We start from the raw sequence: 23895 nt of genomic DNA, 5'->3' as shown, positions 1-23895 counted from the left end.
GGAACTGATGTGTCGGGCTGCATGATAATAATGCAGCCATAACATTAAAACCACCTCCTTGTTTCTACACTCACTGTCCATTTTATCAGCTCCACTTACCATATAGAAGCACTTTGTAGCTCTACAATTACTGACTGTAGTCCTTTCATGCTGTTCTTCAATGGTCAGGACGCCCACAGGACCCCCACAGAGCAGGTATTATTTAGGTGGTGGATGATTCTCAGCACTGCAGTGACACTGACATGGTGGTGGTGTGTTAGTGTGTGTTGTGCTGGTATGAGTGGATTTAAACACCGTGTCCACTCACTGTCCACTCTATTAGACGCTCCTACCTAGTCGGTCCACCTTGTAGATGTAAAGTCAGAGACGATCGCTCATCTATTGCTGCTGTTTGAGTCGCTCATCTTCTAGACCTTCATCAGTGGTCACAGGACGCCGCCCACGGGGCGCTGTCGGCTGGATGTTTTTGGTTGGTGGACTATTCACAGTCCAGCAGTGACAGTGAGGTGTTTAAAAACTCCAGCAGCGCTGCTGTGTCTGATCCACTCATACCAGCACAACACACACTAACACACCACCACCATGTCAGTGTCACTGCAGTGCTGAGAATCATCCACCACCTAAATAATACCTGCTCTGTGGGGGTCCTGACCATTGAAGAACAGCATGAAAGGGGGTAACAAAGCATGTAGAGAAACAGATGGACTACAGTCAGTAATTGTAGAACTATAAAGTGCTTCTATATGGTAAGTGGAGCTGTGAGTGTAGAAACAAGGAGGTGGTTTTAATGTTATGGCTGATCAGTGTGTGTAATGTCATGATTGGACCCGTCAGTGTTTCAGATTAGTGTGTGTGTGTGTGGCCGTTATCTCAGCGTTAAGGTACTGGACTATTGATCAGAAGCACATTGGTTAGAGCTCCATGATTGAGATTTTATTGATTGGATGCAAATAAGGCAAATTTATCATTTAATAGTTTTTTTTTGGCTCTGATAGTACAGCATGATTGATTGAGGTTTGTTTGTAGGATTAAGTCTGTGGTGGGGTCAGGAATTTGAGAATTCCTCTGGGCATGTTCATGAGGGTATATTCTCCCTCTGACGCATGTGCGCTCCACCGGCCCCCTTCTTATTCGCCCGTACTTCGGTGGATCGGCGCGTGAGGTCGGTCTCACACATGGAGTGTCTCCACGTTCCTCCACTTCTGTACAGGCGCCTCAAGCTACTAACCAGGGTCCTTACACAGCTACACACCTACTTTTTGATTAGTCCAGACTAGTGGCTGATTTTGTCTCGCCGCCAATTGTGCCCGCTAGGGGGCGCCCAGCCAACCGGTAGCAGAGCTGAGATTTGAACATGAAGAGATCAGAATCCCAGCGCTGGTGTGCTACAGTGGTCGATGCAGCACCCGGTCATGGTACTTTGATTGATTGAGGTCACAGCCCCTTAAAGATCCTGCATCCTGCTAAGATAAGCTCCTATTAAGCACCGTTTGGGTGCAGAAACATAAATAACTGCTATCTTTTACTGGGTTTTATAAAGACTTTTATTGAGACTTTATATCAGCGACTTGTCAGAGGCAAGTGAGAACAAACTAGTAGTAAGGGTAAAAGTGGAGAAGATAAGCAAGCTTTTTTTTTAACATAATCCTTAAATACTTCTATTATTTTCATTACAGCACATACTAACCCCGGCGGTGTAACCAACATGCTGCTGCTGCTGCGCTGTCATGTCTTTGTAATCATCTCAAATCATCTTTGTAATTGACAATTGATCGTAGTCAATCCGTCTTCCGCTGCTGGTGGATCTCAGATTGCAGTCGAGGTGGGTATATTGCTGCTCACGCCTCCTCCGACCCACGCGCAGCCCTTGGCGGAACCCTTTTTCACCTATGCACCCTGCACAGGCGCCTTTATCTGTTAATCAGGGTCCTTACACAGCGTTTGAAGACCCCGCCCACACAGTCCGGTCATCCCGCCCTAGCAGAAACGTGTCTGCTGCAGGAACAGCCAATTGTGCCCGCTAGATGGCACCCAGCCGACCGGTGGCACTGGTGTACTCCCGCCGCGCCACCTGGGTGCCTCTTTCCTCCCTATTTATCCATTTGTATCCATTTACCCAATCACATTTTGCCTCCTCTAATGCTAAAACACGCCCCCTCCGACACGTGCACAAAACCAGCCGCTTCTTTTCACCAGCATGGAACTGGTTCATACAGAGATTCAAGAGAGTCAAGCGCCGATCTCCATTATCCCCCATCTGTGTGTAGTGCAGCACCATCGATCAGCCAGCAGGGGTCGTAACTGCAGCAGTTAGGAGGAAACCCTGTTCAGGTGTTGTCCCACCCCTTTATGGACACACACCCAATTGTGAGTCTGTGCAGGCGCCCGGCTGGCTGATAGCATAGCTGAGATTCGAACTTGAAACTAGATTGATGAATTATTAATGGTAAAGTCACACTTAGTAGGATAACGAACTCTAACCGTATCTTCAGTGCTGTTGTACTGGGTGTAGGTCCGCCAGCGACTCTTCTCCTTGTACGAGATTTTGTAGCTTTTCACAAAAGACTCGCGGGAAGCCGAACCCTTCGTTAAAATCCCTAAACACCAAGATAAACATCGTTAGGATCTTCGGTACAATATCACGAATTCATACGTGCTTTCAACGGTTTATTCCATCTATTTATCCTGTGGCTGTCCGTCCTCTTCCTCTTTTACCTTCACCTCCTTCAAATCAAGCATGAGTGTCGTCTCACTGGGCTACCGACGAAGCCTACCCCAGCTTTTCAATGGGTGCAAGGCACACAGTAACACCGCCAGTCCATCGCAGGGCAGACTAACGTACACAACCATTCACCTATAGGGCAATTCAGCGTCTCCAACTAACCTGACTGCACGTTTTTTTGGACTGTGGGAGGAAACCGGAGCTCCCGGAGGAAACCCAGAGGACACGGGGAGAACATGCAAACTTCGGGCAGAAAGGACCAGGACCAAACCTGGGATCAAACCCAGGACCTTCTTGCTGTGAGGCTACCCACCGAGCCACCCTAACACTAAACTAAGTTGATGTTAAATCAATTTATTGATAAATAAATCAATACTTGTGCTGGTGTTGTTCTTTACTCATTTGAATAGTTACATTACACTTGTTAACCAATTTTACTAAACTGGTTAAGCGGGAGAGTAGTTAGGATTAGTATAATTTAGGGCCAATGGGAAGCCTTTATTTGTCATACATACTGATACACGTGATCAGTACAATTGCTCATGGGTCCAACAGTGGCTGCATGGCATGTGACTCCCTTCATTTGCAACCTCAACTGTCCCTTTCAACACGTACGTAAGTCTTCAAAGTTTCCCTCTTCAAACAGCTTTTCGGCCGCTCTAGAGTGCCGTATCAGCACGTGTTAGGCAGCTCTGGAATGCGCAGGGCTCACGGTGCGATTACCGACGCTGCCTGGAGCTCTCAGCACAAGCGCATTTTCTTTGGTGCCTGATTGTGCTGGCACACAGCCAGGAGGACTTCTGTTGGGCGACCAAGTGGCGTTACCTCGCATTTTACTCCATAGACAGAAGTGTTGGCACCGAACATGCACGCAGGGTACTAATTAAACAGCTAAGCACACCTACGTTCAGACCGGCAGAGGTTTCTTACCTATGGTGAATATACCTATGAATATGCGGTACGGCGCCAACCGAGGGTGATTAATAATCGCCTCGCATCGTCTTCAGTCATAGACTGACCTGAAACTAACCTCTAGGTCTGGAAACTGGTACACGTAGACGTCTACGTTTGCATGAAAGGAAAAATGTGGGCGTGGCAGTGGTTTCTATACAGTACCAAAAAAAATGTGGACACCCGGTAAAAGGTAAGGCATGTCTGCATTCTGACACACACCGATTTCCAACCCGTGTGAAATCCTGTCTCGTGTCTAAACTGAAACCGTGATTCCGAAATCTGAAGTATCATTTGATGGCAGACGCCATCAGTCAGCCAGCGGAGGTCGTAACGGCACCCATTCCTGAACGACAGCCAATCGGATGGCAGAGCTGAGATTCGATACGATGTATTCCAAATCCCAGCCCTGGCGTGCTAGCGTGTTTTAATGCTGTGCCACCTGAGCGGCTGCTTTTTTGGAAACTTCTAACCTGCTTCACATTACTGCCAGACATGCTGAATCTAGGTGTCACTTAGATAGAACCTGTCTGGTAATCATACCTGGGCGTGGCTAGTGATACTGAAGCCAATTCTCAACTGTATAAGGTTAACTGGTTGATTTAGTGGTTAAAGGGAGCAGTTATTCTTTCCACACAGGGCCAGGCAGTGTTAAAGAGCATTTGTCCTTCCAGAAAAGCAGTAAAATCATTAAAAAAAGTATTTTGTGTTTATTTGAGGCCTATCTTGATTATCTGAAACATATAAATGCGAAAAATATGTAAAAACAGAAGAAATTTAGAAATAGGACAAATACTTTTTCACAGCGCTGTACTACACAGTGATTAAAGACGCTGACGTTCACAGCGATTACGTGCTTATTGTGTTAGATACTGCCAAGAGCCGAGCTGGTACTCGTTTAGAAAACACTGTTTTGGCACAACATCGGATGAAACACGTCTGGCTTTTAGAAATTGTCGGGTGTGTACCAAAATTAACCTTTAGTTCATGCCCCAGCATTGTCTATACTGCAGGAAACAGTCTGGTTTGTATTACAAAACACACACACCATACCAGGAGCACCCAGTATTGAAAAGAAGGTCATTCCCTCAAGTATACCACCCATGAGCACCTTTGGGACGTAGCCAATCAATCAAGCAAAAATTGGTTAGAGTTTGCTTGTATAAATAATCTCTTGTGACCTTTTTATTTGAAAACATAGAACGTTACAGCAGATGAGTCAAAGTTAGGAGATCCCTTCTCTTCCACTGCCAACCGAGCTCTCTCTCTCTCTCTCTCTACATAGACGCATTTTACGTCATCCTACATGTCTAAATTCTTAGATCCCTTAAAATGCTCGGAATGAGGGAGCGTCCGGCACTTCCTCAGCGCCGAAGGCAATCCCAGCATTCAGTGCGGCACGACTTTTCTCACAAAAAAAACTACAAACATGACGGATCAAGTTCTTTTCAAATGTAGATAAATGCACCCGCTAGCACACCAGCGCCGAGATTCCGAACTCCTCGGTTCGAAACTCAGCCTTGCCACCGGTCGGCTGGCCGTAATTGGCAGTGCCTTCAAACGCTGTGTAAGGACCCTGATTGGCAGATAGAGAGGCGCCTGTGCAGAATGCATGGGTGATAAAGGGTTCCGCTGAGGGCTGCACGCGGGTCGGAGGAGGCGCGAGCAGCAATATACCCACCTCGACTGCAATCAGGGATCCTCCAGCAGCGGAAGACAGATTGACTACGATAAATCGGGAGAAAAATGGGAGAACACGCATAAATAAACAGAAAAAAAGCAAATAAATTCTCGTCGATGTTTAATTTGTATAAAAGTGTCGTTTATTTGTAAATTCAGGCTCGTCAGGGACAGTTTAAGCGTTTTCGGGACACGGAGGGAGTCGGTTTGAACGACCTGAAAGTAGAGCGTCTAAATAATCTGCCTTATAAGCTCCTGGTCTTATTAGAACCCTCTCTACTGAGGCAGCTGATCAGGTAGGTAGTGTGGAGCAGGGCGGGTCACCAGGTTTTCACACAGACCCGATGCTTTACACACTAGTCAGCTGAGTATGTTAGAACCAGTGATGTGCGAACACCAAAGCCTGGCGAGCTCGGAATAAAGAGCAGCATTCTTCATCAGCCCTCTGCGCCGCCGTATTATAACACTACTGCTACGATAACAGAGCTTCCTTTACCGAGGAGACGACTACATTCAGGCTCATCCATATATAAAGCGACAGAAAACTGCGCCCGGCTCGCTATACATACACGCGTGCCTTACTGGAACGGCCCGAACGTTTTTAAGGGAATGAAACAGAAGGCCTTTGATATTTTTTAAGCAATACCAGGAACTGGTAAAAAGATGCAGTTATCAGGCGGCTGGAGGGGGCGGAGGAGGAGAATTCTCATGCCGTCTGGGGCAGTAACATTGGACACTCTATTAAGAGTCAGGAGAAAGCCTCTTTGTGAGGATAATTACCCCTTGTAAGAGTCACAGGACCAAAATCCACACTGGTTATTTCTCCTCTGTTCCGGGCAAATGTTTGCACAAGCTATTAATGTGCACATTATCATTAGCAGTCACTGATTACAAATAGAGAGCTGAGTAAAATACTAATTAGACAGCGTGAAATATTAAACCGGGCATGTTTACTACAGGGTTGTGCAAACTTCCCTTCTACATCTGCTTTTATTTATAATTAGAGTTGGTTGAGTCAAGTTATATTTCTTTATAAAGCATCTTTATAGATATCAAGATGCTGTATATAAATCTTCACAATATAACAAACTAATACATCATTAAAAGAGGTAAACAACATATTAAAGTCACCATTATTTTTTATTTAATTTATTCTCCTCCGCTGCTGGTGGATCCCTGATTGCATTCGAGACGGGGATATTGCTGCTCACGCCTCCTCCGACCCTTAGCGGAACCCTTTTTCACCCATGCACTCTGCACAGGCGCCTCTATCTGCCAATCAGGGTCCTTACACAGCGTTCGAAGACCCCGCCCACACAGTCCGGTCATCCCGCCCACACAGTCCGGTCATCCCTCCCTAGCAGAGACGTGTCTGCCGCAGGCACTGCCAATTACGCCCGCCAGATGGTGCACAGTCGACCGGTGGCAAGGCCGAGCTTTGAACCGAGGAACCGAGGTGTTTTATTTTTAAGTCTTGAGTTTTCGCTGGAACTGCAGCAAGTAAATAAATCTCATATCGTTTGGAACCTTTAATTGAATAAGACTTCGTTATTAAAATTGTGATCTCTGTGCTAAAAAAAAAACGTTTTATTCTCGTCGTACGATATAGTAATCAATTTAATATCCAACCCCAAATAAGAAAAAGTTGGGACAGTATAGAAAATAATAAAAAATAGAATTTCTTACATTGACTTTGACTTGATGTCAGACAGGATGAAGTTGAGATATTTCATCTTTTATCTGCTCAACTTCATTTCATTTATTAATAAACATCCATTCCTGCATTTCAGGCCTGCAACACGTTCCGAAAAAAGTTGGGACGGGGGCAATTTAGGGCGAATAATGAGGTGAAAACTAAATAATGATGTGATGTTAAACAGGTGATTGTGATCATGGTTTGGTACAAAAGCAGCATCCAGGAAAGGCTGAGAGTCTCTGATGAGTAAAGATGATCAGAGGATCCAGTTTGTCCACAAATGCGTGAGAAAATAATTGAAGTGTTTAAAAACAATGAACCTCGAAGAAAGATTGGAAGGGATTTGCATGTTCTCCCTCTACAGTGCAGAATATCATTCTTTTTCATATCATTAGTTTATCAAACCTTTATCAGCTCTACAATACAGAGTTACTGCACTAATCATACTTAACACTTTACTGTGCAAACAAGAAGCCTTATGGTAACCATGTCCAGAAGCGGCGTCGACTTCTCTGGGCTCTGAGGCATCTAGGATGGACCATCACACAGTGGAAACATTACTACCAACACAATGCACCAGATACCAACCTGTGATTCTTTTCTTCTCTCCCAGGTCTAGTTGAAGCCAGGGCTTCAGCTCGGTGGCCCAGGTTCCCGTCGGGGACACGGAGTGGACGAGGCTGACGGAGGCGTCGTCCCGAGACCCGCCCGAGGCGTTCCTCTCCCACGAGGAGCTCACAGATACGGGCTGAAGAAAGGTCTGCCTGCTGCAGTCTGTGGAAAAGAGGGAAGGGATCGAGTGAGCGAGTTCCGTTTCAAGTGGTCTCGGCGCTGACGTTTAACGAGGTCGCACCGGCAACAGCGCTCGCCCTGCGTATTTAATTTGTCAGTCGTGGATGAACTGCTAGACACGTTTCCACTTCGTATCTACTCGTGTATAAATGTAATTGGACCCTTCTGCGTCTACAAAAACACAGATTGCTAAAGATTGCAGGGCCACCTACAGTAGATCGCCTCGAATTTAAAGTTGGACAGTTACAGCCTAGTGGTTAAAATACTGGACTGGTAATCGAAAGGTCACTGGTTCAAGCCCCACTACTGCTAGGCTGCCACTGGTGGGCGCTTGAGCGAGGCCCTTAACCCTCAATTGCTTAGACAACATACTGTCACAGTACCGTAAGTCGCTCCTCTCCACCAATGCCGATCCCCGACTCTGATTGAGGAGAACGAAGCTAACCCACGCCCCCTCCGACACGTGGGCAGCAGCCGTACGCATCTCGTCGCCTACACTTTGACGAGTGCGGTGCAGCTCAGCGTTGTGTACGGAGAGACACACCCTGAGAGCACTCCTTTCCCATCATCAATCAGCCAGCAGAGGTCGTAATTGCATCAGTTATGAGATAGAGACCCCATCCGGCTTAGCCCCGCCCATATCTGAACAACAGGACAATCGTTGTTCATGTGGCCGCTCAGCCTCAGCCGGCAGGCAGAGCTGAGACCCGATACGATGTATTCCAGATCCCAGCTCTGGTTCCAGCGTGTGTTTTTACCGCTGCGCCACCTGAGCGGCCCAAAATTCACAAGTTTTCTAATTAAAACAATTATGTATTTATTTATTTATTTATTAATATTTTAACATCATGTTTTACACTTTGACAATTTAGTATCTCCCGAAGGAAACCCACACAGACACGGGGAGAACATGCAAACTCCACACCGAAAGGACCTGGAGGATCAAACCCAGGACTCTCAATTTTGTTCTCATTAAAGTTAATTTATTTATTAGCATTTACATGTGATGTTTTTCACGTTGGTTCCATTCATGACGAGACTGGTAGTTACTGGTTACCCACGATTCATTGCACTGTGGGAGGAAACCCATTGCGGACACGGGGAGAACATGCAAACTCCACACAGAAAGGACCCGGACCGCCCCATCTGGGGATCGAACCCAGTACCCTCTCGACGTGAGGCGACAGAGCTGCCTACAAAGCTGCCGTGACATCCTTTAAAAGTTTAATTAATCTGATATTTAATATTAGCTTCTTTTACACGGCAGTAAAACACGCTGGAACGCCAGAGCTGACATACCGGCAAGCCGGGCACCCTGGACAGACATGATCGGCTCGTCCGAGGGTGGGAGTGCTTGAGAAGATTCCTCATATTTACTTCAATTGCGACCTCTGCTGGCTGATCGATGGTGCTGCACTGCACAGAGCGGATCTCCGTACGAACAAAAGAAAAGGTCGGTTTTTTGTGGAGTGTCGGATTGCAGCAGTAGGGGCCGAAATACGAATCAGGTGATCGGATAAAATCTAACTAAACGGAGAGGAAATGTATAAACACAACTCACACTTGTCCAAAAGAAGTGACGGTTTGTTTTTTGCCTATCATGTTCCAAATATCCAAATGAGGGCCATTCAGCGGTGGTTTAGCAGAGGAAGCGGGCGGACGGGCGTGTATAGTGGCGGTGTTCCACATTTGCATACACACAGCGTCCGAATAAATGCAAAAATAATTGAAGGATTTAAGGCCTTCAACAATCAGCGGTTGTTTTAAACAGAAGAACCTGAAGAGCAGGTGTGGAAAGCGGGTCCCGGTGCGGGCAGCAGGCTGCCGTCGCCCTGATGGCACCGTGTTTGGCACACAGGGCGGTCTGCCAGTCACCTGAGATTAGTCCACACATGTACGGCTGAACAAAAAAAAGGTGCCAGGCTCTCTCGTGGAACTAAAACAGGTCTAGATAAGGGGTTCCCACGCCTCCCACAACTTCCCCTATAACCACAAACAGGCCTGTCTACACCATACAGAGCTATTCAACATTCAGGAGGGCTTAAACCTGCAACCTTCTGATTACTAGTCCTCCACCTTAACCACTGAGCTACCGCTGCCCAAATTCCTTACAACTCCATTCACATTTTTTTCTAGTCCAGTACCTTAACCACTAGGCTACAACTGCCCAACAATTATGTATGAACTGAGGGTTGAGGGCCTTGCTCAGGGGCCCGACAGTGGCATTTTTGGAGGTTTTATGGCAGTTGTGGGGATTTAATCTGCAACCTTCTGATTACTAGTCCAGCACCTTTACCACTAAGATCCCGAGACGCTTTTATTTATCCAATTTTAACCGCTTACAATTGTGGTTGAGGGCCTTGCTCAGGGGCCCGACAGTGGCATTTTGGGAGGTTTTATGGCAGTCGTGGGGGTTGAACCAGCGACCTTCTGATTACTAGTCTGCAACTTAACCACTGAGCTACAACTGTTCAAATTCTTTACAACCCCAGACGCTTTTATCTATCCAATTTTAACCACTTACAATTGTGACTGTATCCACTGCAAGCAATTGAGGGTTAAGGGCCTTGCACAGGGGCCCGACCGTGGCATTTTATGGAAGTAATGGGGCTTGAACCATCGACCTTTAAATTTCTAGTCCAGTACCTTAACCGCTAGGCTACAACTGTCCATGAATTATGTATGAACTCAGGGTTAAGGGCCTTGCTCAAGAGACCGACAGTGGGGTTGAACATGCATCCAATTTTAACCGCTTACAATTGTGGTCGAGGGCCTTGCTCAGGGGCCCGACAGTGGCATTTTTGGAGGTTTTATGGAAGTAACGGGGCTTGAACATGCAACCTTCTGATTACTACTCCAGCACCTTAACCACTGAGCTACCGCTGCCCAAATTCTTTATGACCCCAGACGCTTTTATTTATCCAATTTTAACCTGTATCCACTGCAAGCAACTGAGGGTTGAGGGCCTCGCTCAAGGGCACGACAGTGGCAACCTGGCAGATGTGGGGTTTGAACCAGCGACCGGTCCTTCGAGATGTGGACTCCAAGGTCCAGGAGTCCCGTATTATTGAGAAATGTGAGAATTGCCACTGTATTATCTTCAGTGAGTCTCTTCTTATCATATCAGGACTAAGTAGCACCGGGGGTCGATTTATTTCTAATATTAAAAACATAATATATTTAATAACTCACCACTCGTGACAAATTTGAAGAGGGATTCGGACAAAGAGCCACTGAAAGAAGAAGAAAAACAGAAATGAATCACAATTAATTACAATTACTGTGATAAATGGATGCGGCTGTCATGTCAGGGAACACCCACTGTGTGCCAGAACAGTAGAAGCAGCTCCTCTATTGTGCCCCTCATCTCCAGAATTACAGCTTTTGTTCCGGATGCCCCCCTGCTGCCTGTTAAAACCCCCGCCCTCCCCCAGATGCATGCAAATCTGAGCCCGGGGGAGGGGGGCTCATCAGAGCGTGCACGGGAGGGAATCTCTCACTGCTAGTACTGATGTTAACATGTGGAAATTCATTTTATTTGCATTAAAATGTGAGAGATTAATTCGTATTGCTACTAATGCACTTAAAACGCGTGCAGGCGACGTACAGGCTTCAATCACCTTAACCGATTATTAAAACGTATTGATCCGAGCAATCCACCGAGAGTAAGGTGCTCCCTGGAGGCTGCGCACCATCAATCTAATCCTCTCAGAGAGGATACGCTTCTAATGAAAACCCACAGCCTGCAGGGGCCACGGCGTGATAAGTGCCCAGGTGAAGTAAAGTCGTCTAAACATCTGAAGAGAGCCACACATCTGAGATCAAGTGAATCTCATCCAATCCTTTTAACTTTTAAGAAAATTACACTCCAGAAACTAAACACTATCTTAAAACAGTTAGAATGGAGAAGCATCAGGAAACAATAAAGAAGTAAAACTAAAGTGCAGCTTTTATTGTATTTTTATTGATGTGTAACTGTTAGTAATTGTATTTCAGTGTGTTTATATTATATTTCTGTTATTTTCAGTGTTTAAGTGTCAAAAACAACCTCATTATTTTACATGAGACTAAAATATCTGCAAACATCCTTATGGGGAAAAATACCTCGAAACTCAACGTCTTTAAAACTCGACGCCACTCCCAGAACCGACTGACGATGTCAATCGATTCCTTCCTTTCGATTTGCGTTTGTGATGAAAGCTTTTCGGTGGCTGTGATAATTTTTGAAAGTAGGCTCCCCCCCCCCTCCAAAAAAACTGCTTTTTTAAGCCTAATTTAGAGGGAAAGGCACAAACCTGGCAACCCTGCTCGACACACAGTACAGGCTTTAGATGTAATTTAATTGCTTTAAGTCGACTTTAGTCAGCGTTTTCTTTATTTAAGGGTGGGAACCGGCTATAATTAAACTGGATTAAGGGAGACTCTGAACAGTACAACTGAACACATTTCAACACGCCGTGTTAATGATTTTTAAAGTCTACAAAAACAAATCCAATATAATTAGATCACATGTTCATTCTAAATAAGAAAACAAAACAGGACTTACGATTTGGACTGAATGCCGTTAGCTTGGACGGGCTCGTAGTACCGGAGCCCACGCTGCTTCTCTACGGTGACCGGTCCCCCAAACTGGTCCAGAATGATTCCAGCATGTACTGCTGCTTTACATAAAACTGATGTCTGAATAAAAAACATAGAAAATAGAGGATAAGCCTGCAAGACATGGACAGTACTGGACAATATCAAAACATCACATCCGTGCAATGCCATGGTACAACTACACAAAAGTTAAATGTGCACCGTTCTCATTGTTCATGATATCTAGCAGAGGCAGATTATATTTTACTGTAATATTAAATGCACGGAGTGTGTCGCTAGTCATTTCGGCTACAAAAACGATGATCTTGACCAAAACAGGTAATTTGTCGACAGTACCTTGCAGTTGTTGCCACAACACGACACAACTAATTTGTTTGACCATTTAAATCTGCACCACAAAGTGTTATGAGGTGTGCAAAGCCAGAACTGGATGCTATTCAAAGCTAAATAAAATGAAATATAGAATATATTTTACTGACTGTAGTCCATCTGTTTCTCTACATGCTTTGTTACCCCCTTTCATGCTGTTCTTCAATGGTCAGGATCACCACAGAGCAGGTATTATTTAGGTGGTGGATGATTCTCAGCACTGCAGTGACACTGACATGGTGGTGGTGTGTTGGTGTGTGTTGTGCTGGTATGAGTGGATCAGACACAGCAGCGCTGCTGGAGTTTATAAACACCTCACTGTCACTGCTGGACTGAGAATAGTCCACCAGCCAAAAACATCCAGCCAACAGCGCCCCGTGGGCAGCGTCCTGTGACCTGATGACCGACTCAAACAGCAGCAATAGATGAGCGATCGTCTCTGACTTTACATCTACAAGGTGGAGCGACTAGGTAGGAGCGTCTAATAGAGTGGACAGTGAGTCATACCAGCACAACACACACTAACACACCACCACCATGTCAGTGTCACTGCAGTGCTGAGAATCATCCACCACCTAAATAATAGCTGCTCTGTGGTGGTCCTGTGGGGGTCCTGACCATTGAAGAACAGCATGAAAGGGGGTAACAAAGCATGCAGAGAAACAGATGGACTACAGTCAGTAATTGTTGATAAAATGGACAGTGAGTGTTTTTTGTATGTATGCAAATTTTACTTACTCTGTTATAATTTGCACTGTATTGTCTGTACACTGTAAAGAGCTGCCAACAGCCGGAGACAAATTCTGTGTACGTGCAAACATACTTGCTGAATAAAGCTGATTCTGATTCTAGTTTCTAAACACGTTACGAATGCACGGCAATTAAATAAAACATGCAGTGTAATGAACTAAGAAGGTACTATTACACAAATTACACCAAAGCAATACAAATCCCCTCACGTTTAACCGCTCCTGTAGAACCTAAAAGTACTAAATACCCTGACAGTAATTACCAGATTATCAGATTCTCCCGACAATTAAGTGAAACCCAGAATATTTACTCGGCGTGCTGACTGTGTGGAAAACGAACGGCCTCTTCTGAGCTCTTTACTACGCAACCATGCAACAGTGAGCCCACCATGTGAAACCAGATCCCTAATCTGGTGCTCCACCTGTCTACCTCATACACCGGCGCTCGCGTGTAATGCTTATGTGCCGCTCATCGTCTCCCGTGTGGTCTGCAGCGGGCCACGCCGTCGTTAGCGTGATGTAGTAACAGAGCAGACGCCGTGTCTTATCTAAACCGCCAGCTGCTCAGCATTCAGAACACGCCGCCTCATTAACCTGATCATTTATCCACCAGCCGGGGCCATAAATACGCCACCACGTGCATTCTGGCCCCCTACGTCCCCCCCCCCGGTCTCGCACCGCTGCACGCAGTTAGCCACCAGAGTTATAGCTCTGAGGGGACCCGAGTCTCCGGATTAGATTACAGAGGTCAAAGCTAATGCTGTCGGCTACGTCTCGTGTTTGAAGGAGCACTTTCAGCGCCACTTTAAGCGGTTAAGCCTCGATTTGTTTAAAATTAGTCCCTCTTGGGTAGCTGCTGGAAATAAAGGTCAGTCTTTAATGGATTATGCTTAGAAAAAAAACAAAACAGCTAAAACACGGAATCGTTTAGCGCTTATCAGAGCTCTAGGAGTAAAAATACCGTAGTGACGCGCGAAAAACAAACAAACTAAAATCTAATTTCAGAGTTACACTGAGAGCTGTACTGAGTTTGGAATGTAGTGCAGGATTAAATGATGTTAAAAATAAAATTTCATTTAAAAACAACCCTAGACGGCGCTCGTGTGGCGCAGCGGTTAAATAAGCTAGTGCTGAGATTCCGTGACTCTCCGTGCGCGATACGTGTCTCCATATTTACATTTACATGTGCGGCATTTAGCAAACGCTGTTATCCAAAGCGACGTACAATTATCAATGAATACAGTTCAAGCCAATTGAGGGTTAAGGGTCTTGCTTAGGGGCCCAAACAGTGGCATCTTGTCAATGCTGGGGCTTAACCCGGCAACCTCATGATTACTAGTCCAGTGCCTTAACCGCCGAGATACCACGTCCCATATAAAAAAGCGAATGACACTGCGCACGTGTCGGGGGTGTGTGTGTGTGTCAGTCGCGGCTCTCCTCGGTCAGCAGTGGAGGCGAAATTCGATCGGGGAATTGGATACGACTAAATTGGGAGGAAAATTGCAGCTTTGAAACGCACCAGCACATCAGTGCTGATGCCTCAAACTCGCGCCTAGACAGACAACGATCGGCTCGTCTGAGGGTGGGAGTGCCGGATAGGATTCCTCATGAGTTACGCCCTCTGCTGGCTGATCGGTGGTGCTGCACAGAGACGGGGGATAACGGAGATCATGCCTGAGTCCCCGTGCACTATACGTGTCTCCAAGCAGGTGAAAAGAAGCGGTCAGTACTGCACAGTGAATAAAATCCTATAAAATCCATATGAAACAGAGGTGGGATTAAACGAGTCACGTGGAGCTTAAAAGTGACGGTTTTCGAAGTTTATGTCGCTTTAATCACTCTGGCTTTTGTACTGGTGGGTGGGTGGGGGGGGCAGAGCTGTTAGATTAAGCACTGGACTTAAACTGGTTCAAGCCTCATCAGCTCTAGGCTTAATCAATCCAAGTCACTTTGGATAAAATCGGCTGCTAAATACAAGTGACAAAACCATAAAAAGTGGAAGCATGTTTACTTTAGTTTAACTATTAAAAATATACATTAAATCTGGTTGATAATCTGACCCATAAATATGTATTTTTTTATTTAAATAGAAAAACATTCATCCAGACGTTTTTAGGAGTATTTAGCGCCGGAGGGGGAACCAAATCCCGAGCACATGACCGCCTCCTATTGTTCCCTTCTCCTTCTCTTCACTCACATAACGGTTGGGGCAGACGAATGACCCATTGTGGTTTGGGCGACCCCTGAGCTGACCCGGCTCGGAACTCAAAGCTGCATCGAGGTAAGTTCACCTCTGGTGGTAACGATCAGCGAGTATAAACAAATCTTCGGTGTGCGTCCGGACACACGTCTATCGGCGTCCTCTCGGATACCGGCACGAGATGGGTTCGGTGCCCGGAGCAGCGTTTTACTCGGTGAATATACCCCGAGCGGAACACGCGAGACCCTCCTGCTCATGAGTTTTCCATCCAGCTATGCGGTAACAACCGTAGCCGTCCTACTAAAGTACTACTTGTCATTATACATTATATACTGTATTAAGGTAGCTGTGAAAGTAAGACTACTGTGCAGGCTGTAGGGCGCCGACAGGCATGCAAATTCTACTAATTAAGTCGTTATTACGTAAATGGTTGAAATCTAACTGATGCATCAGTCCTAAACGTAATAAAAACATCATAAAGGGCTGTAATAACATGCCGGAACACTGTCCCCTATTGTAACATCTTAGATTTTGTGCGGACAACGTATGCAAAGCAGCTCACAGCGTGAGAGTGACCAAATCCAACTACAGTTAGTAATTTAGGGTTAAGGGTCCAACAGTGGCAACCTAGTGGTGGTGGGGCTTGAACCAGCAACCTCCTGATTACTAGTCCAGTACCTTAAACACTAGGCTACCTCTGCTCTGTGTTTACATTTACAAAATTTTGCAGCATTTGAGGCATTTAGCAAAGGTGTGTGTTCCAGTTACATATCAGTCCCGGCATGAGAGCGGCGGACGGTACAAGAGGGATTCTGTCGCTCTGACGTTTCATTAATCATCACTGAGAACTAGCGAGGACGTGAAAGTGACACCAGCGAACGTCCAGAAACGCCGGAGAATCCTCCAGAAAAGCAGTTTATCTGGTGAACGTTTACACGCTAATCAGGAGCGCCACGCCACAGAACCGCGGTACGTCCATCATTACACACACAGTCTGATACACGACCCAGATTCATCAGTCCGAGGTACTGCACAGAGCAGAGGATCAAAGATCTCAGAGATGTTATGATGTCACAGGACGTCCCGAATGAAGGGATTCGACCCACTGATGCGCCGATTAGTGGACCTACACGGTCAGCTTAACACTAGCTCTGAATGAGAGAGACTTCAGGGTGGGACGTCTCAGCAGGGGAGTCACCTCGAGTCACCGCACGAGCAACTCAAAACCCCCCGCGTGCTCATAAATAAACCCCCTTCCCACGCTTTCCCCCAGAATCCGGGGGACGCCCCGTCGCGCTCGTCTCCCCTCCAGTGTAACGGAGGAGAGAACAATAGGACAGCACTCACGTCTCTGTAGCCCTGGAGGACGTCTCCGGCCACGTCGCCCGCCGCTCCTCCACATCCGGCCGGACAGAACTTCCTGCGGGGGGAGACAACAATGAAGCGGGGTGCTTACGCTGCGGCTAATTATAGCACACACAGATACAGCGGCGTGAGCATCACTCACAGGACATCATACTACAGCGGTACCTTGTAACTCCACGTCCCCTAAACCCGAAATCTGGGAAACTGAGCTGAATCTGCATCAGTGTGGAATAAGCGTCAGATCCAGGGTTACAGCTCCACATGTATCTGTGTTTATCTGGATTCTCCTCCCTGTTTCACTTTTAAACTTGTGTTACAGCTCCAGCTTCTGAGAAACGGTGAGAATCAGAATCAGCTTCTCCCAGAGTCTAAAACGCTTCTGGTTGAGAATAAAGCTTAACGTGGTTTAATGTAGTAAAAGAAGGAGACAGGAGCACTAAACTTCTCTTCATTATTACTGCTCATAAGTTCCTCCACTAATCACATTCCTCACTCGCTGTTTTACTACAATAAGTCACGCTGAGTTTTGTGCACCGCCGTCACACTTCATAGGAAATAACGGCACAGCAGCGGTTTTATCACTTCTCATGTGAATGCGCCGGTGCTGAAGGGAATACGGTGTTCCAGCATCTCCAGCATTAAGAAGCGTCAGGAAACAATAAAGAAGTAAAACTAAAGTGCAGCTTTTATTGTATTTTTATTGATGTGTAACTGTTAGTAATTGTATTTCAGTGTGTTTATATTATATTTGTGTTATTTTCAGTGTTTAAGTGTCAAAAACAACCTCATTATTTTACATGAGACTAAAATATCTGCAGCTCCACGGGACCATGGACGCATTAACAGGTTCTCCAAACATCCTTATGGGGAAAAATACCTCGAAACTCAACGTCTTTAAAACTCAACACCACTCCCAGAACCCCAGAATTAACTGAGGTCTAGTTTCAAGGTACCGCTGTAGCTTAACCTGTATATATATATATACACCGATCAGCCATAACATTAAAACCACCTCCTTGTTTCTACACTCACTGTCCATTTTATCAGCTCCACTTACCATATAGAAGCACTTTGTAGTTCTACAATTACTGACTGTAGTCCATCTGTTTCTCTACATGCTTTGTTACCCCCTTTCATGCTGTTCTTCGATGGTCAGGACCCCCACAGGACCACCACAGAGCAGGTATTATTTAGGTGGTGGATGATTCTCAGCACTGCAGTGACACTGACATGGTGCTGGTGTGTTAGTGTGTGTCGTGCTGGTATGAGTGGATCAGACACAGCAGCGCTGCTGGAGTTTTTAAACACCTCACTGTCACTGCTGGACTGCGAATCGTCCACCGACCAAAAATATCCAGCCAACAGCGCCCGGTGGGCAGCGTCCTGTGCCCACTGATGAAGGTCTAGAAGATGAGCGACTCAAACAGCAGCAATAGATGAGCGATCGTCTCTGACTTTACATCTACAAGGTGGACCGACTAGGTAGGAGTGTTTTAATAACTGTGCATTTGGTTAACTTCATCTATAAATACTGTTTATATTTTTGTAATTTTTACTTTTGTAATTTTTTTGTAACTTTGCACTTTACTGCTGTACTTTGCAATATTTCTAATAACTGCAATATTTGGTTTAACTTCCTCTATAAATACTGTTTATATTTTTGAAATTTTTACATATTCTTACTTTTTAGTATATGTGTACATACATGTAAACATTTTGTAATTTTCTATTTTTTGTATTCTTGAAAGCTGCTGTAACACTACAAATTTCCCCCTGTGGGATAATAAAAGGCTATCTTATCTTATCTTATCTTATCTTAATAGAGTGGACAGTGAGTGGACACGGTATTTACATTTACATTTTCGGCATTTAGCAAACGCTTTTATTCAAAGCGACTTACAGTATACAGTTTTTTAAGCAATTGAGGGTTAACGGCCTTGCTCAAGGGCCCAACAGTGGCAACCTGGTAGTGGTGGGGTTTTAAACAGACAACCTTCTGCTTACTAGTCCAGTACCTTAACCACTAGGCTACAACTGCCCTTTTTAAAGTATTTAAAAACTCCAGCAGCGCTGCTGTGTCTGATCCACTCATACCAGCACAACACACACTAACACACCACCACCATGTCAGCGTCACTGCAGTGCTGAGAATCATCCACCACCTAAATAATACCTGCTCTGTGGGGGTCCTGACCATTGAAGAACAGCATGAAAGGGGGGTAACAAAGCATGCAGAGGAACAGATGGACTACAGTCAGTAATTGTAGAACTACAAAGTGCTTCTATATGGTAAGTGGAGCTGATAAAATGGACAGTGAGTGTAGAAACAAGGAGGTGGTTTTAATGTTATGGCTGATCGGTGTATATACTGCGTCCTAATTGGCATACTTAAACAGTACATACTAAATTGGAGGCAGGAGATGCAATACGCTCTTTCAGTATGCAAGTGTGGGCACACTACCCGTTACCTGTACGGCGACTGGGAGAAGTGGGTGCCCTTACTGGTGCAGCTCAGCAGATCTACGGAAGATAAGCAGAGCAGGAAAACACAATGAGAGACTAAAACACAACGGCTCGGAAGTGTCTCCCCAGCGGGAAAAAAAATACATCAGGTCCGTCTCGACAAACAGGACGGACAAGCGCACTTATTAAAACAGGATGAACAGCTTGCTTCCTTTACCGTACGCCACACACACACACACACACACACACACACACACACACACACACACACACGGAGACAGAGCGTGGGAGCTGCAGAACGCTGAGAGCGGCGTGTTGTGTTAGGACACGCTCACTCAGGAGACGGTGAAGGCAAGCCGAGGCTTAGGCCGCGTAACCTGAAGTGTAACCTGCTTTCACACACACACACACACACTCACACACACTGGGAAGTGAGGTCCGTCCTACCTGTGCTATCCACCGTGTCGTAGGAGAGCCGGAATCCCCTGCCCGAGGTGTGAGAGCTGGAACGGAAGCTCACGATCAGCTCGCTGGCGTCGGTGTAGACGGGCTGGTCGATCAGCACGGGGTCGGAGTTCGAGTGCCCACAATACTGCCAGTACACTAAAACACGACACGCATATACAAAACTGCTATTAATATACATCGATCACACCGATCAGCCATAAGATTAAAACCACCTCCTTGTTTCTACACTCACTGTCCATTTTATCAGCTCCACTTACCATATAGGAGCACTTTGTAGTTCTACTGTACAATTACTGACCCCCTTTCACCCAATGCTAAATAATACACCGAGCAGGCATGACATTATGAGCACTGACAGGTGAAGTGAATAACTCTGATCATCTCTTCATCACGGCACCTGTTAGTGGGGGGGGATATATCACGCAGCGAGTGAACGTTTGATCCTCAAAGTTGATGTTAGAAGCAGGAAAAATGGGCGAGCGTGAGGATCCGAGAGAGTTGTGGGGGTGTGTCCCGGTCTGCAGTGCTCAGTATCTATCAAAAGTGGTCCGAGGACGGAACGGTGGTGAACCGGCGACAGGGTCGTGGGCGGACGAGGCTCGTTGATGCACGTGTGGTCCGATCCGACAGACGAGCTACTGTAGCTCAAACTGCTGAAGAAGTTCATGCTGGTTCTCATAGAAAGGTGTCAGAATACACAGAGCAGCTGTTGATGCTTCAGCACACCAAGAGATTCTGGACGATTTCATGCTCCCGACTTTGTGGGAACAGTTTGGGGATGGCCCACAAGCTCCATAAAGACGTGGACGAGCCAGTTTGGTGTGGAAGAACTCGACCGGCCTGCACAGAGTCCTGACCTCAACCCGATAGATAGAACACCTTTGGGATGAATTAGAGCGGAGACTGTGAGCCAGAGCTTCTCGTCCAACCTCAGTGTCTGACCTCACAGATGCGCTTCTGGAAGAACGGTCAAAGATTCCCATAAACACACTCCTAAACCTTGTGGAAAGCCTTCCCAGAAGAGTTGAAGCTGTTATAGCTGCAAAGGGTGGCGACATCATATTAAACCCTGTGGATTAAGAACGGGAGTCACTCGAGTTCATATGTGTGTGAAGGCAGACGAGCGAATACTTTTGGCAGTATAGTGTATGTAAAGACCCCAGCCAGTCTAATATTGCCCAAGAGCTCCTGGAGCCACCAGTTGTGGGTAGGTCTAGCATTAGACTACACCGTCTATACCACAGGCAGGCTCAGGCTGAGGCCTGGTTCACACAAAGCGATCTTTCTTGAGAAGAACTGATTCCCATAAAATAATCAAACCATTTCCCCCAGTCATTAATAAAGGTTCACTTACTTTTTCTCTCCGTGTTGTTGTTGTTTACTCAACATTCCCCATAAAAGACACGAGCGTTAATCGTGTCTGTCTATTATCCTGACATTTTATTACCAATCTACACAGAAATCCCGTGTAACCCCGAAAGGTTCCGGTTAAAACCGCCGCCCGCTCACCGTATTTCGTCCCATGCTGCTCTTTTAAGATCTTCAGATGGTCCGCCTCACAGTCCACGCCCTGGATGGACAGCTCTTCGAACCCGAGGACGATCCTGAGGCTGGCGTTCACACGGATCCTCCACTCGCACCGGGAGTTGTTGGGGTACGAACCTGGATAGTTCCTCGAGGATATGAAACCAGTCTGAGAGTTCAGGTCCGACCGGCCACAACCATCATCTGGGAAGGAGGACAGAAGGAGGAGGTCAGTGAGATGAAGCAAAGATCTCACTCTGTTTATGGGACCTACATTGCACATCTGTAAATATTTAACGCACAGGACACTTTTATAATTAAGCAATAGAACACGAGAGGGAGCGTGTTATCACGAATAACATCACTGCTGTGATTCGGTCGCAGTAGATCATCACAGCCGTGATGTTATTCGTGATAACACACGACCTCGAGTGTTCTATTGCTTTTATACAACAGTTTTTACAAAATAAAGAAAGAAAATAAATCAAAGAAGCCCTGAATTTCACAATAAATATGCTTTAATATTGACAAAACCTTCCGCCAAAAAGTAGTTCCACAACCAATATAAAGTTTAACACTACAAAGCAAACATCCCAGATTGCAAAAACTCATTTCAGGGAGGTAAGAACAACAAGAAGAAGAAAGCAAGAACCTCCGAAGGGAAAAAAAAGAAATAAAAAACCTCTCGCACACACCAAAGGATTATGGGTGATAACAGAACTTTTAGGAGCTGCTAACGGGGCTATTAAGCTAACTGTTCGTGTTACAAACACATTAATGTTCCCTACATTGCCAGTGATAGCTCAGTGATTAAGGTACTGGACTAGTAAACAGAAGGTTGCCGGTTCAAGACCCGCCACCACCAAGTTGCCACTGTTGGGTCCCTGAGCAAGGCCCTTAACCCTCAATTGCTCATCGTGTTCCGCTCACTGTGTAAGTCGCTTTGGATAAAAGCGTCTGCTAAATGCTGAAAATGTAAATGTACATAGTGCACTAGATTGTATATAAGATAACGGATTTAAAACCTGGACTTGACTCGAACATTATGAGTAACTTTCGGCCCATTTCCAATCTTCCATTTCTGTCGAAAATACTGGAACGTGTTGTTGCCTCACAGCTCAAAGATCACCTAAATTCCAATAATCTATTTGAATCATTTCAGTCTGGTTTCCGCCCCCAGCACAGCACTGAGTCAGCCCTCCTCAAAGTCACAAATGACCTTCTTCTTTCCTCAGACTCTGGACAAATTAATATTCTCGTTCTCCTTGATCTTACTGCAGCTTTTGACACCATTAATCACTCCATTCTTCTGTCCCGCCTTGAATCCTCTGTCAACATCACTGGTACTGCCCTTTTGTGGTTAAGGTCATATCTCGTAAACAGACAACAGTTTGTTAATATCAACAATTGTAGTTCTGCCATTGCTCCACTGTCCCAAGGCGTTCCCCAAGGCTCAGTGTTAGGTCTCCTTTTGTTTATTCTTTATATGCTCCCCCTTGGTGACATCATACGTCGGCATGGTTTACATTTCCACTGCTATGCTGATGATATTCAGCTTTACATCTCCTCCAAATCCATTAATACTGAACTTCACTCCACTCTGACAAATTGCATCACTGAAATGAAATTGTGGATGAAAGCTAATTTCCTCAAATTAAACTGTGAAAAATCAGATATGATCATCGTAGGTCCTACAACCCTGGCAAAAACCACAAAAAATTTTCAAATTACCATTGATAATGACACTTTGTCTCCGTCTTCTAACATCCGAAATCTTGGTGTAATTTTTGATAGCAACCTCTCTTTTGACCGCCATGTAAATCACATCACCAAAACTGCTTTCTTTCATCTAAAAAACATAGCACGTCTACGTCCATCACTCTCCTTTTCTGCCGCCGAAACCTTGATTCATGCTTTTATTACATCCAGAATTGATTATTGCAATAGCATCCTTTATGGTACATCTAACAAAATCCTAAAAAAACTTCAGTATATCCAGAATTCAGCTGCTCGCCTCCTTACTCATACTCGCTCCCGTGATCATATTACACCTGTTCTCCAAAAACTTCATTGGCTTTCCGTTGCTCAACGCATTCAATTCAAAATTCTTCTATTCACTCACAAAGCTCTCCATGATCAGGCCCCATCCTACCTCACCGACCTGCTCCATCAGCACATTCCCTCCCGTAGCCTTCGCTCTTCTGAGGCTAACCTACTGTCCATACCCTCTAGGACCAAGCACCGGACCTGGGGTGACAGGGCCTTTTCCATAGCTGCTCCATCTTTATGGAATGCTCTCCCCAAACACCTACGAGAT

General features: G+C 45.7%; 1 protein-coding gene across 1 annotated transcript in view; it reads right to left on the bottom strand.

Moving 5' to 3' along the window:
• dcbld1 (discoidin, CUB and LCCL domain containing 1) overlaps positions 1-23895 on the bottom strand; it is a 36493-nt gene that overhangs the window by 4404 nt on the left and 8194 nt on the right. The window contains exons 2-9 of the mRNA XM_063002423.1: positions 21564-21782; positions 20034-20189; positions 19592-19643; positions 17106-17178; positions 12388-12521; positions 11034-11074; positions 7638-7823; positions 2482-2597 (exon numbers count right to left, since the gene is read on the bottom strand). Of these exons, the coding sequence (XP_062858493.1) occupies positions 2482-2597; positions 7638-7823; positions 11034-11074; positions 12388-12521; positions 17106-17178; positions 19592-19643; positions 20034-20189; positions 21564-21782 (977 nt within the window). The remainder of the gene's footprint in view (positions 1-2481; positions 2598-7637; positions 7824-11033; positions 11075-12387; positions 12522-17105; positions 17179-19591; positions 19644-20033; positions 20190-21563; positions 21783-23895) is intronic.

The sequence above is a fragment of the Trichomycterus rosablanca genome, chromosome 9 (genome assembly GCF_030014385.1).
Source record: "Trichomycterus rosablanca isolate fTriRos1 chromosome 9, fTriRos1.hap1, whole genome shotgun sequence".
Classification (NCBI taxonomy): Eukaryota; Metazoa; Chordata; class Actinopteri; order Siluriformes; family Trichomycteridae; genus Trichomycterus; species Trichomycterus rosablanca.
The sequence above is the reverse complement of the archived record's forward strand: the minus strand, read 5'-3'. Positions and strand labels throughout refer to the sequence as shown.